Raw genomic sequence first — 14,951 nt, 5'->3', positions numbered from 1 at the left:
CGGTTTGTCCTAGCGCTCCAATCCAAGCTCCGGATCGTTGTCCAAGCTCCTAGGTTGCTGTCCAAGGTCCTTTGAAAGCTCCAAGTTGCTGTCCCAGGTTTTCCCAAGGAGGAAAACTGCTGTCCCAACGCTCCAAACAGCAGCTTTCACTGTTTGGAAGCCTTTGAAGGCTGCATGGTTGCTGTCCAAGGCTTCCGGATGGTGGACCTGCTGTCCAAGAAGTTGTGGACTGCTGTCTTGGCTGTTTGGAGGTCGCCGAAGTTGAAGGAAGGGGTGAGAGAAGTCCCCACAGCAAGTATGCATACTCTAAGTGCCTCCACTATACTCCTGCACTTAGTCTTTTTGCTTGAGAGAAGGAAAAGAGCAGGGCTTTGCTCTCCCACTTGGAGAAATGGAGGAAAATAGAGAAACTTCCCTCTTCCAAGGAAAAAGAAGAGAAAGCAAGGGAGCACACAAGAGGTTCTTCTCCTCTTCTTCTCACCTGGACGGGATCAAGAAATGCACGCAGAGATCCATTCGGCTCTCTGTTCCGCTCTGCCTTCAGCCTGGGACGGACAAAACGGGGGAGCCGAATGCTCCCCCTTCCCCTTCCGCTCTGTCTGGGATGGACAGAGCAACGGGAGAGCCGAACGGCTCTCCCTCTCCTTCTTTTGCTTCGCCTGGGACAGACAAAACGGGGCTCCCCCTCTCCTATCCGATCGGAAGAAGCCGCACAAGAGCCGAGAGGCTCTTGCCTTTCTCCCTCTCCCTCTCTGTCTGGGACGTGCTTAGGGTACGGGAGAGTCCAACGCTCTCCCTCTTCCTTTTGTTCTCTTGAAGAGCACGAGCAGCTAGCCGCCCAAATGGACCAATCCCGCTTCTCACGCGTGGAGTGAGGGATTTAGGGCAAAATTTCACAAGAAATCTGAGCCCTTGATTTAGATTTCAGATTTAGGTATTTGATTTAGCCTAAATCAAACAATTGAGGCTGAAATTGAGTCCGAATTGGACTCGACCCGAACCTATTTGGGTCGGTTTGGGTCCGATTGGGTCCGATCAAGTTAATTTTGTGAAATTAAACTTGAATCGGCGCCGAAATATGTCAAATTGGGCTCGACGACGCTCGACGGGATTTGATTGGTTTGATTTGATTTTAATCAAATTAAATTGGGCTTAATTTAATTAAATTTGAGGCATAATTCGGATTAATTTCACCTCGATGATGATCAATTGAGTTGATCGAGCGCGATCGAGCTTTGTCGGGCTCAATAGGGGTCGAGTCGATGCGAAAATATTCGTCAACAGTGCTAATGGTTGGAGAAGTCCCCTTGGTGCCATGGCCATGTATTTATTTCTCTGACACACCTCACACCTTGCCACCATCTCCTCAACATCCTTATACATCCCCTTCTTGTAGAGCTCCAATGCCAACCTCCTATATGTCTTATGTACTTCTGAATGACCCCCAACTGCACTGCCGTGGAATTTCTGCAATATGTGAGGGATGTGTACTGATGTTCGTGGCATCACAAACCTTCCCTGGTATAGTAGCCTCTCTTCCTCCAGATAGTACCCTGAATGATTGCTACTGCCCTTCATCAAACCTTCCCTGACCTTCTTCAATTCTTCGTTCTGCATACTCTCTTCCTGGATGGCCCCCCAATCAACCATCAAGGGGACTGAAACTGCCACCTCCTGAAGTTCCCCCACACACCTAAACAAGGCATCAGCTGCCTTATTCTCCACCCCGGCCGATACTGGATCTCAAAATCACAGCCTAACAACTTTGACAACCACCTCTGATGTTCCTCAGTAACCATCCTTTGCTCCAGTAGGTATTTCAGACTCCTCTGATTGGTCCGAACAATGAAATGTCGTCCCAAAAGATAAGGACGCCATTTCTGAATGGCCAAGACTATGGCCATCAGCTCCCTCTCATACACTGATTTCAATCTAGCCCTGGTCAATAGCACCTGACTGAAATATGCTATAGGCCTGTGATTCTGCATCAATACTGCTCCTAAGCCATATCCTGATGCATCGGTCTCTAAGTTAGCTCTCAGCTGATGTGTCTGTAGGATCCCCAAAACCTCCTTTAGATGCTCTAAATGTTCCTCCTCGGTCTGGCTGTACACCAAAATATCATCAAAGAAGACTAGCACAAACTTCCTCAAGTGTTGCCTGAACACCCTGTTCATCAAGGACTGAAAGGTAGCGGGGGCGTTAGTGAGCCCAAATGGCATCACTAAGAACTCATAGTGCCCCTCGTGTGTTCTGAACGCAGTCTTCTGAATGTCCCCTTCATTCTGATTTGGTGGTAGCCCGACTTAAGGTCCATTTTTGAAAACACCACCGCTCCCTACAACTCATCTAATAACTCATCGATCACTGGAATGGGGAATTTGTCTGGTACTGTCTCCTTGTTCAGGGCTCTGTAGTCCATGCAAAACCTCCAGCTCCTATCCTTCTTTTTGACCAATAAGACTGGACTGGAGAAAGGACTCACACTGGGTCTGACGATCCCTGCCTCCAACATCTCCTTGATCAGCTTCTCAATTTCATCTTTCTGAATCTGGGGGTAGCGATATGGTCTAACACTAATCGGTGAAACTCCTTTCAGAAGAATGGCGTGCTCCTGCTCTCTAAGGGGTGGCAATCCCTGGGGTGGCTGGAACACCTTCCTATACTGCTGTATGAGCGGTTGCACCACCTGTGCAATTTTTCATTTTTCCCCCACACTGACCCTCTCCAAACGTTGAAGCTCCACCAAAAATCCTCCTCCCACCTCTTGTATGGATCTGATCATGGATTTGAGAGATACGACTGCTCTTGTCAGCCCTGCATCCCCCTGGATCACCTTCCTCTGTCCTTCTACCATTAGCTCCATCCTCAGAGCACCCCAGTTGACCTTGGTCTCCCCTAGAGTCTGTAGTCCTTTCATCCCCAGGATGACATCTGTACTTCCCAATTCTAAGGGGAGAAAATCCTCCCTGACCTGTTGGATGGTCAGGACCACTCCCATGCAAACTCCTCTCCCCATCTCCACCTTCCCCGTGCCCATCATCACCCCATAGCCTCCAATGTCGACTGGCTCCATCCCTAACTGATCCACGATCTGCGCAGAGATGAAATTGTGGGTTGCACCACTATCGATCAACATCAACACTTCGCGGTCAGCTATCTCTCCTCTTACTTTCATAGTGTGACTCGGAGTGAATCCCACTACGGAGTTCAGAGAGACTTCTGCCACATCCAGATGCAGCTTCTCCTCTCCTCCTGACCCGCTCCCACCTCCCTCTTCGTCTTCCTCGTCTTCGCAAACGAGGAGAACCTGAAGAGTTCGATCCTTGCACCGGTGTCCGGGCATATACTTCTCATCACATCGAAAACATAACCCTTTTGCCCTCTTCTCCTGCATCTCCTTCTCGGTCAGCCGTTTGAACTGTCCCCCGTTTCCCCCTCCTCCAGTTCTCTCCTTCGGTGCCTCCTTCGGACTCCCTGAGGATCCCACCTTTGAAGGCAAGATGGTAGTCGTCATCCTGTGCGACCCTCTCGAATAGTTTCCCCGAGCTCCCCTTTCTGATCTCTTCTGATCTTCCACCAGTTGTGCCAGCTCCATAGCCTTTCCTAGGTTCCTTGGCTCCAGCACTCTGACAGCTGTTCGTATTTCCGGTTTGATCCCCTTCATGAAATTCCCCTCCAGGGCCGATTCTGAGATGTGATCCAAGCGGCTAGCCAAGTACTCGAATCTGTCCCGATAGTCGGCCACAGTCCCCTCCTGAGTCAGAGCAAAAAACTGCTCATAGAAGTCTCCTCCCCCATCGGCTCGGAAACGCTCTAATAAACAATCCTTGAACTCTCTCCAGCTCCGAATAGGCTCCCTCCTGTCTCGCCACTGATACCATGCCAACGCCTTCCCCTCCAGACACAATCCTGCCGCCGTCAGCTTCTCATCATCTGTCAACCCGTTTACAGCGAAGTAACGCAGCACCCTATAGATCCAACCATGGCCATCTTCGCCTTCAAAGATGGGCATCTTCAACTTCCTCACTTTTGGATCCCCTCCGTTACCCCGGTACCCTCCATAACCTCCCATTCCTCGAAGAGGAGGTGCTCCCCAAGTGTCCCGGTCATCTCTCCGGCGATGGTATCCGAATCCGTCGTCATATTCCCCTCTGCCCCTTTCAAAATCAGCATCTCGACGCTGAAATTCAGCACCTCGACGCTGAAATTCCTCTATTCTTCCGCCAAAATCAACACCTCTTCGATCATTTCCTATGCTCATCTCCTCTCTAGAAAGTGGTTCTAGAGGTGGCATGTCGTCATCTCCCTCAAGGATCTCTATTTCCGGATTCCTCCTCCCCCGAAGCGGGTTCGGATTCCCTCCTACGCCATGGTCGTCAACAATCTCTCTTGCTTCCGACGCCGTCGGATTAGTCTTCATCTCAAGTAATTTCTTTATCATCTCTTCCATAGCCGTGAACTTCCCATCCAACCTTTCATTATTGGCGATGATTTCAAGGAATTTTTCCTCCAAATCTGATTTTAATTGGCCAAATTCGCCTTCTAGGACTTCGATCTTCTTTCCGGCCATCTTTCTTTCAACGAGTCACAAGAAACCTTCCTCCGAATGCCAAAAAACCAGTTGAAATTTCAGGATTTCAGTCGCCGATGGTCCCAAGATGGTGCTCTGATACCAATTTGATAGGAAGTACTTATGTCACAAGTATTCCTATCCCAAATTAGTAAAAACCAATAGTAAAACTGCTGTCCACAGCGAGAAAACAGCGAGAAACAGGAAGAAATTGAGAGAAAACATAAGTAAAGACTTGTATTCCACTAGATGCAAAGCAAAATAATCAAGATACAATTGTTCTTCGATCCGAGAAGAAGAACGTACTCTCCACAATCTCCGGCGATGCCAAGAGCCCAAAACGAACCCTAGATCTCAAATGAAAATTCAAATTTCAAGATGAGGAGCCAATCCCCCCCCCCAATCTTCTAATTATACAAATTAATCATAAAGGACAATAATAGACTTTCTAAAACAGCCTCTAATTCAAAAATTTTCCCTCCCACCATGCGTTTTAGCCCCTATTTGGGCCCACCGACTCCCGCTCCTCTGCATTTTCCGCCTGGTTCCGCCCGACTCTGAGCCGTCGGGTGTAGAACCAGACCGGTCCAGCTGGGACCGGTCCAGGCGTAACATCTTCCTCCATTAAAGCCCTACCGTCAAGAGCGTGAGTGAGCGACCCAAGGTGAAGAGTTCTATTTGTTAACCGTGGATTATTGTGTTGGCCATAACAATTACTCTCTCTATTTTTATGTTGTTAACTTGATGGCATCCCGTTAATCTAGTTGTAACTACATGCTTTGCATAGTCTTTAATTGATAATTCCGAAAACCTAACTTGGGTAAGCACTAAATCTATAACTAGCAAAGTTTTAATAATCTTATATTAAAATCCCCATGCAATTCTTGTTCCTTTGCATGGTTTCACATCATATTTGGTATCAGAGCATGACTAGCATGCATTACATGTGCTAGATGCATCCTAAGAGTCTACTTAACTATCCTTTAACTTGTTTACATGCATACCATCGCATTATTATTTTACATCACTGTTTTATTTTGCTGTCCACTGTTTTTCTGCACTCAATTAGGGAGTTGTAAGCTAATTTCTTAAATGTTTAAGTGCTGTCCACATCCTAAACTCATTCCCTTACACTTAGACTACTTAATCCATTAGGTTGTTTTGCTGTCCAAACTGTCTTGCTCCACCTAGTGACCTTTAAGTCTAAACCTTGCTTTTAGGTATCTAGATTCATCCCTAAGTGTTTCCAAGCATTTTCCCAATGGACTTGATAAGACTTCAAAATAAGTTAGATGACATCCTTGACCTAGCGGGCTCTATGACTAGAATTATGACAGAGCAACCTGTTGACTCTCCCCACTCTAAGTACGTGCCCCACTCGTTCAATCTTGCTAGTCGGAAGAGGCCCCACTCGGCTTATCAACCTAGACCTGAACCTAAGCCTCCACGACCTCACTTAGAGTCACCTTACTGTCTGCCCACCTTTGATGGTTCCTCAGACCCTTACTACTTTAGGGAATGTGTTAGACAACTAGAGGACTATTTTGATTCATGTCATATCCTTGAGTCCCACCAGGTTAGCATCGCTAAGTCTCACCTAAAAGTTCGGGCTCTTCAATTTTGGATGAGGTTGAAAGATCATAAAGAGTCTCGCGGTGAGTACCCTACTTCTAATTGGAAAGACATGAGGCGAGAACTTATTTTAAAATACCAACCCTCTACTAGTGACCAACCATTTGAGTTTAAGTCACCCCTTGTTCATCAAACCTTTGGGTGTTGCACTTTCAAGACCCCCACCCCTAGTGACCGTCATCTAGAGCACCACCCACCCATTAGTAACATTAGGGTTGCTGTCCCACCCTGTAGTTCTTCACCTAAACTTCATGGCCGACCCTCTATTGGGTCTTCTGTTGGATCGGTCCCACGTGAATCTCCACTTAGGCCGACTCCTAGCCATCCCAACCAACTTTGTCTGAACACTCATCCTCGCCGCATGGTGACCCTTGATTTACCTCACCTATTGGATGATTTGACCACCTTTCAATTCAAGGTCAATTTTGAAACTCCCCAGTCCTTAACCCCATAAGTGTAATTTCAGCCACAAACTGCAGTGCTAGGAAAAAGTCCCCTGAACCTGAAACTGAGTACTTCCATTTCGTGGACACTAATGATATCGCTGACAATGAGAACTTCTTTGAGGATGAAATTGAAGTGAGTGAGTCAGATTCCCCGCATAACTTGAACCCTGATTTAGGAGATCTTGAACCTTTAAACCTCGATACCTCAGTCCACCCGATTCTTAATCTCCTCAAGGATATCTCTTTGGATTAAGTCTGCCTGAACGATAGTAATGTGATATCGAAAGAAGCCAATCTGACCTTGAACACATTGAATTTAAATTCGGAAGATCCTGATTAGTTATATCACCTACTGAGTTGACTTTGGATAATTTTAATGGTAATAATCTTGAGTCAGAAGTGGTTCAATTGAATTTACTACCTGATTTGAATCTCGATTTAACTAACCCCGAATCTCTCAACCTTAGGGTTATACTTAAACTTGATCCTATTGAGGATATTCATATGAATTCAGAAGACAATAAGTTGAATTTGAATAACGTTGAGCCTGATTGGAAAAATGAGCCTCCTTTTGTTTTATTAGAGTATATTTCAAAGGTTGAGCCATTAGATCTACACTTGAGAGAGTGTGTCCTTCTTGAGTGGCCTTATCTCAACTTTCTTCGTACCGACTTTAATATTAGAGAGAGCAAACCTTCATGACACCTTTCTAACTGTTGTGCCCACACTTGTTCTGAACACTCTATCCTATCTTTTGAATCTCATACCTATTAGTGACTCTTTGGGCGATCCCATTATAGTTGGAAGTCAGGACCCCTTGTCTTATTATGTGCCTGATCCCACCATTGTACCTTCTTTCTTCGTGCCCATCTCTATTAAGGACCCTCTCTGCCCTAATTGGATAACTTTGCTTGATTACCTGGCTGCCCCTAAGAGACTATCCAAGACCTTAGCTAAAACTCCCAATGAAAAGGCTCTTGTAGCTAAAAATATCTTCATTGCTCCTCCTACACAGGTTCCCTTAAACATGACAGCTTTATGTCATCTCATTTTGTGACTGATCAATCTTTTTTTTCCATCTGTGTGTTTGTGTGTCTTTTTTTTGCCGAAATTGTCTCTGTTTAAAACTTTTGTGCGAGCTCACAATTTTTGTCATTCATCATGCACACCGGGTCTCTTGCATCCACATTTGCATCTCATATTCAAGGACTGCATGAAGATATTAATAAAAAGATTAACCAAAGCAATGCCAGTTATAAACTTACTGCTGATCTCAAGAGACTGTTCAAAGAATTTGATATTGGAGATTTTGTAATGGTTCGGATTCGTCTGGAGCGGTTCTCACAAGGGACCGTTAAAAAAAAGTTACATACTAGAAGCGTTGGACCTTTCAAATAACAACAAAAAAATAAATAGTAATGCTTATGAGTTAGACCTTCCTGAAGGCTTTAGCATTAATCCTATGTTAACATCAAAGATCTTGTAGCCTTCGAGGGTTCAGAGTGTAACCCTCATAATCAATTAAATAATGAGCCTAGTGTGAATCCACCTGGTGAGAACCTAGCCTACCTCCACTCCCAAAATTACCTACTTTACTCAATACAGAGAAGATTGAGGCAATGCTTAGTGATGAATTCATTTCCACTAAAGACGGTGGTCAACAAAGGTGTCTCGTTCAATGGGCAGGGAAACCGGAGACGGAGAACACATGGTTTGATCGTGATGAGCTGCAGCGAGTGGACCCCGACTTACTAGATTGGTATGAGAGCTCCATTCATGATTACTCAACGGGGTCGAGTTTTCTCCCATCTGGGGAGAATGATGAGGACATCGTCAGAGATTTCGACACGTGTACCATCGGAGACACTAGAGATCGACGGCTACGATCAGGAGCTTATATTTTTTTGAGTAATTTTTGTAGTAGTTTATTTTATTTTCAGTTTTTACTGTTTTACCCTTATGGGTGGTCATTTGATGTTGTAGCCCCGAGGGCAATTTAGTCTTTGTTTCTTTTCTTTTTGGTGAAACCTATATATAGGTCATTTCTATTGTATTTGAGGATGATGATTGATCTGAAATTTCAGCTTTTTGTTTTGGATCTCTTTTTAAGTTCTAGAGTGAGTGGTGAAGCCTAGGAGAGGCTCAATCGAAGTACTCAACAGCCCTCTTTGTGAGAGCTCTTGGTTCCTATCATCTTCCTCCACTTCTTCCCTTCTCCCCTTGCCGCCGGCTTCCCCATACCGGCCACCTACTGACCGGCTAGCAACCTGCCCCCTTCCCCTTTCCATTAACCATTGGATTTCGCCCCTCCCTCACCCGTCCACCCTTATTCCCCACTTCCTCCACCGAAATCTGCCCCACCCCGACCCCATTGGATCCCCACCTGTCAGCCCCCATTGCTCCTAACATTTGAATTTGAAATTCAAATTCAAATGTTAGGAGCAATGGGGGGAATTAACACCCCTCTCCCCCCCCCCCCCTCCCTTTTCCCTCAAAACTGATCTTCCTTTCCCTTCTTTACCCGGCAGCTAGCTTATTTCCCTCCCACTAGAGCGTGCTGTCCAGAATTCAGCCAGCTAACCCTGCCGTTTTGACTGTTCTGAAGGCCCCTAGTGGCTTACCAAGACTCAGGGCCTCCACTAGTTGCCGTCCAGACTTTCCCAGGTCACTGTCGGGAAATTCCTTCAGTTTTTCCCTGCTGTACCAGAATTCCAGCCAAGGTAAATCTGGATTCATGCCGCCTAAACCCTTCAAACTGCTGGCTGCTATCTTACAACCTGCCGTCCGCTGCTTCTACAAATCTCCTAGCACCATACCTTCATCCGGAAGGTTCCAATTGATGTCCAGAATCTGTCCAAATCAAAAACTGCTGCTGTCTTGAAGATCCGCACCTTGTCTTGGCTATTCTGTGGTGCGAGGAAGCTCATGGTGGCTGTCTTAGTCATCCCGTGGAATCCCCGTCGCCGGCTACTTCCCCAACGGACTAGACTTTGGGCACCATTTTTCTCTTAGTGCTCTCAATCTTCCTCCGTTAAAGCCCCACCATCAAGAGCTTGAGTGAGCGGCCCAAGGTGAAGAGTTCTATTTGTTAACCGTGGATTATTGTGTTGGTCATAACAATTACTCTCTCTATTTTTATATTGTTAACTTGATGACATCCCGTTAATCTAGTTGTAACTACATGCTTTGCATAGTCTTTAATTGATAATTCCGAAAACCTAACTTGGGTAAGCACTAAATCTATAACTAGCAAAGTTTTAATAATCTTATATTAAAATCCCCAAGCAATTCTTGTTCCTTTGCATGGTTTCACATCACTCATATTCAATCTTTATTATATATTATTGATTGAAAGATTTCCTACATTAGTGGGGGCCACAAAATTATGGCTGGACTGCCTTCCATGTCCAATACTCAAAACCAAAGCACTTGAAAAGCACCTCCAGGTTGTACAATTTGAAGGGATTATCTTAGTTTGATTTTGCTAAATGTGCTTTGTGCATAAGGGAAGCTTTTATTTTTGCAATCACTCTATAGGGGATTTGAGGTCTACCCTAGCAAGGTGAAGCAGTGCTGGAGATATAATCACAACTAAGGTTTTGAAATTAGATCATACATTGATTTGAATGAATGAAATGTTCAAGGTTTATCAGGAATTTAACCAGGGGCTAAATCAAGATGATGTAATAAATATTGAAATTATTTAAATTTAAATCATCTAATAATGACGAGCATATGCAGCCAAAAAAAAAAAACACTACGTGAAATATAAAATATCCACATGAAATATCTTTTATAAGTTTAAATTCAGACACCAATATTTTAGACAAATTTCTTCTTTTGTTGTTGCAATTGAAATTTGGATATTGTATTGAAATTCTTCAATTTTCTTTCATCATAAAATTGATGCTTCAAAATTGAATTTAGAGTGATTGATATCCAATTGCAAAAATATATTATAAGCAAATTATATATTATCTTTATTTAGTAAATTTAGGTTTTATGTTATTTACATTAAAATTAATTCTTCAGTCTTATGCAAAAAAATGAATGCTGATATCTAACATAAAATTTGATTATGAAATGAATTAGAAGTTTAAATCAAATTGCGACAGATTTACGTATTTGATGTTCCAACCTGCATTTCATCACTGTTTTTGTTTTTGGTTCTTTTGTAAAACAGTTTGTGTTGGACTGAATAGACCTGGGAATTGCCTTATTTTTAAACCCTTGATCACAACCCGTAGTTGTTGAAGTTTGAGTAGATATGAAATGTAAGGTTTTAGAATACTCAAAACTTCTTTAGGCTCATAAGAAAAACCCATGTGGTACTTCTTCTCCATTTATAATAAATTAGGGGTATTCGGTACAAGTTTGACCTTAAAAGTGGTAAAGGAAGACAAGGGTGTGACGCCCTAGGCATCCATAGTGAAAGAATTCGTCGACAGTCTTGATCAACCATCACTTAATGCTCCCTTGCTCTGACCTGAAATTGTTAACCACATATAATGAGCTTAAATAGCCCAACAGGTCACCAAAGCCTATAACTAAAATCAAAGCACGGTACGGAAGAAATATGCATGTCAATCAGTCAATCAATAACAGTCACTTACACATGATCATTGAATCTATGCATATACGAAAATCAGTAATCAATACAGTAACAGAAATCAATATAGAAACGATCAAATCCTCTATCGACAGCAAAAGAATCAGTAAGCAGTATAAAAGTCCGTAAAGCTCAATGAATCAGTACGTGCATCAAATCTCTACAGTAGTCGTCTTATCTATCACATCAGTCTATAGCAAAACATACACTTGCGAATTCCAGTTATTCAATATCAATTGCTCAATAAATCACGTGCAATCCAGTAATCGATATCACCTATTCAATGAATCACATGTCACTTGCTCAGTATATCACGGCATAATGTCAGTACAGTAAATCAATAGCAGCAGCGTATGTATCAATATTAATAATAATCCAGTGACGATATGAACGATTATGCTATAACAGTGAAATCGTAAAGTACAGTAAATCCGTAAATCCGTCAAATCAAATACGATTAATATCACTCAATCATATCATATAATCAATCAGATCAATAAAGAAATCACTTTCGGTCAATAATATAAATCGATTTGAAATCGTATAAAACGATCAAATCAATAAATCAATAATAATAATGAAAAGCAATCAAATCTATCAATACAATAAAATCATATTCTAGATCACGTGCTCAATGTATCACATGAATCACATGTATCGGTCAGTATTCGGTGTATCACGTGCTATAAGATCAGTACAATGAATCAGTGTATCAGTGGATTAGTAGTATCGGTATCGGTATCAGTATCGGTATCGATATCAGTATCAATATCAGTATCGGTATCAGTAGTATCAATGAATCAATGCAATATCAATATCCATATTAGTATCTGTATTCAGTGACATGTACAGTATGAAATATCAATGAAATCGTGCAATGACAGGAAACTCATAAATCCGTACCGTAAAGCCATTCAGTATCAATAAATCAATTCAATATCATTAAATCTGTTCAAAATCCATAAATCAATTCCATATCAATAAATCCGTCGATATCGATAAATCAGTAAATCTATAATGAGATCATAAGAACAATACTTTACACATGCAATACAATACAATAGTCTTACTCGACAAGTACAATCACTGGCTATTAAGGTGTTTTTCAAGGTTAGTATGTTAGTAATCCGTTGGCTATGATAGAGTCGTCACTCTTTCCCGTCGGCATAAACTCCTTATGACTCCCAATCGTTGTATCACGTGATCAATAGAGGATAACACCAAACCCTTTTTAAAGAAAAACCCGTCGGCCCACCATCCTGACAGGTCAATCTTTAACCAATGGTTCAACCAGCCTTTACAACAAGTAAAAGACATGGCTATTACGACGTTTTTTAATCTTGGAATATTGATGTATCGTTGTATCCGTTGGCTCAGTAAGAGTCGTCACTCTTGCCCGTCGGTAGAATAATTTTTTTATGTCTCCCTTTAGTAATCACGTGATCAGTAGAGGATATCGCCAAACCCTTTTTAAAGGAAAGCCCGTCGGCCCACCATCCTGTCAGGTCTATCAATCTCCAACCAACGGTTCAACCAGTCTTTACTTGTCTTTCAGTAGTATAACAGTAATAGATTCAATCATATGCACATTCATATAGAACAATAAATACAAATAGCTCAATTAAGGAGAACCCTTAAAATATCGTACAGTCGACAGAAATCCCAAACAGAAACAAAATACACAGTTTTAGAAAATTACCAAATTACCAGAAATCGTATAAAACAGCGTTTCAAAGCTTTACTTGTACTGAAGCAATATTTTCCAACAGCCAGATAATTTTCTATTCGATAAAAAGCGCACATAACTCAAATTATCAGGTAAAAACTTTCCAGAAAATACTTAAAATATTCAGAATCATCATCTAAAAAACATACCAAAAGTTACGCGGTAAAAGTTTCGTTCACACAAAGTCATGCGCGTTTTTCGGTAACGGAAACACAAAACTGAGCAAAAAATATCAAAATTCGAAATCTTCGAAATCAGAAATAGGATCGGATTCCTTACTGCGAGATAAACAATTCTTCCAACTGCGTCGTCTGACGAAAATCGCTCCGCGTCCTCCGAAACCAAGCTTTCCTCTTCTCTTTCCTTCTCTTTCTTTCTCCAGCTTTTTCTCTCTTCAAAATGATTCCAAAATATCTCAAATCCGATATATATCCATTCAGATTGTCCCGGACGATTCGAATTCGTCCCGGGACGATTTGCCCTTTGGACGAATTTCGTACGTACGTGTACAGTTTTCGTCCCTGGACGACTTGCTCTCTGGACAAATTTCGTCCCGACGGATCGTCCCGACTCTTACAGGTTCGTCCAGACGATCCAGACAGATTCTTCACAATTTTCTTCAATTCGTCCCGTACTAAAGCCAGTTCGTCCGGACTAACAGCACTAAAAAAAATCAGCTTCGGAGGGGTTTTACAAAGGGACCCTGTAAGTGCCAAGGAACACCAAGTAGGAACAAGTGGGTAACATATTCTGAGGTTTTTCTTTTGGTGTTTGGACTAAGATTCTGTAGCATCCCTGTATGCTTTCTTTCAGTGAACGTGTCAGTTTGTTTTTTCTTTAAATTTAGATTATATATCACTTCGTGTAAAAGTTTTCTGCCCTTAGCCAATATTCCATTCTAAAGCTTTTTGATTAGTTTCTTAGAAATGAGTGAATGTTGATATTTTGTTCAATTAAATACTCATTTTTGTTTTTTCTTTTGACACACTAGTAATTCTTTTTTTTTTTTCCCGTAGAGATTGAAGGCAAAGAAATAAGATACACCATCACTGCTGAGGTATCCATGCCATTTGATTTGTTTTCCTTTCTGTTTTCGCATGCTATGTTCAAATTTGATCTGATTTTTCCTGATTCAGGATATCAGAAGGGAACTAAAGATTGAACCATTTGTAATCCTTGATTCTGCGCCGCAGATAGAGGAGGAGAAAGTGCAGAGAGCTGTAGTAAGTGATCAATATTTGATCTATTTGGCTCTCTAATTCTGCGTTTAAACCACTGGTCATGAATACTATCTTCTATTATTATTTATGACAGGTAAACGAAACATGTCCTAAGTGTAATAACTCTCAGCTTGAGTATTACACCAAGCAGGTTAGTGATGATCTCTTTCTGTTTTATTCTACAAAGACATTTAAATTTTTAACTTTTGAAAATTTCTATCCACTTCAGCTCCGATCAGCAGATGAAGGGCAGACAGTTTTCTATGAGTGCCCAAAATGTCGGCATAAGTACTCACTGAACACTTAGGCTTCGTTTGGGACAACTTTTTTATTGCTTCTTAAAGCAGCTTTCTAGTATAAAAATTTAATTTTTTACTAAAAAATTGCTTTAAGAAACAGTAAGAAAATCATCCCAAATGAAGCCTTAGAGGAGCAGCGATTGAAACTTGCCATTGCTGCGTGGTTCTAGTTTATCTTAACTAGCAGGGTGGTGATGATCATAACACAATTTTCATTGCTTGGATGTCTGCAAATAATTTGTTATCTATTCCTGTAACTTTACATATGTACGCTATTATAACTGTTGTACTGCTCGTTTTGTTTGAAGAGCATTTATTTGAGTACATTTAGGAAGGAAGTTTAATGTGTCTGTTTGGTTTGAAGGGATCAAAGCAATTGATTTCATAAATTTATATTGAGTTTATGATTTCAATCCAAGTAATGAATAATTTAATTTATTTAGAAA

General features: G+C 41.9%; 2 protein-coding genes across 2 annotated transcripts; one reads left to right on the top strand and one right to left on the bottom strand.

Annotated features, from left to right (window-relative positions):
* Positions 1-1,161: 1,161 nt before the first annotated feature.
* LOC110111397 lies at positions 1,162-1,650 on the bottom strand. Its single transcript, XM_020843247.1, has one exon. It carries the CDS (start codon positions 1,648-1,650, stop codon positions 1,162-1,164), a length of 489 nt encoding a protein of 162 aa, XP_020698906.1.
* Positions 1,651-13,992: 12,342 nt separating this feature from the next.
* LOC110111395 (DNA-directed RNA polymerase I subunit RPA12) lies at positions 13,993-14,951 on the top strand (the record flags this gene model as incomplete). Its single annotated transcript, XM_020843245.2, has 4 exons — positions 13,993-14,043; positions 14,123-14,209; positions 14,301-14,357; positions 14,436-14,951. Coding segments are annotated over 4 exons (273 nt in total), but the record flags the coding sequence as incomplete, so codon positions are not given.

The sequence above is a fragment of the Dendrobium catenatum genome, unplaced genomic scaffold (genome assembly GCF_001605985.2).
Source record: "Dendrobium catenatum unplaced genomic scaffold, ASM160598v2 fragScaff_scaffold_134, whole genome shotgun sequence".
NCBI classification, from domain to species: Eukaryota; Viridiplantae; Streptophyta; class Magnoliopsida; order Asparagales; family Orchidaceae; genus Dendrobium; species Dendrobium catenatum.
Note: the sequence above shows the minus strand (reverse complement) of the source record. Positions and strands in the feature narration are given on the sequence as shown.

What these genes read in the sequence shown, in the direction of transcription:
- LOC110111397 (XM_020843247.1), bottom strand. Translation starts at nt 1,650, where the DNA reads ATGGTTGATTGGGGGGCCATCCAGGAAGAGAGTATGCAGAACGAAGAA.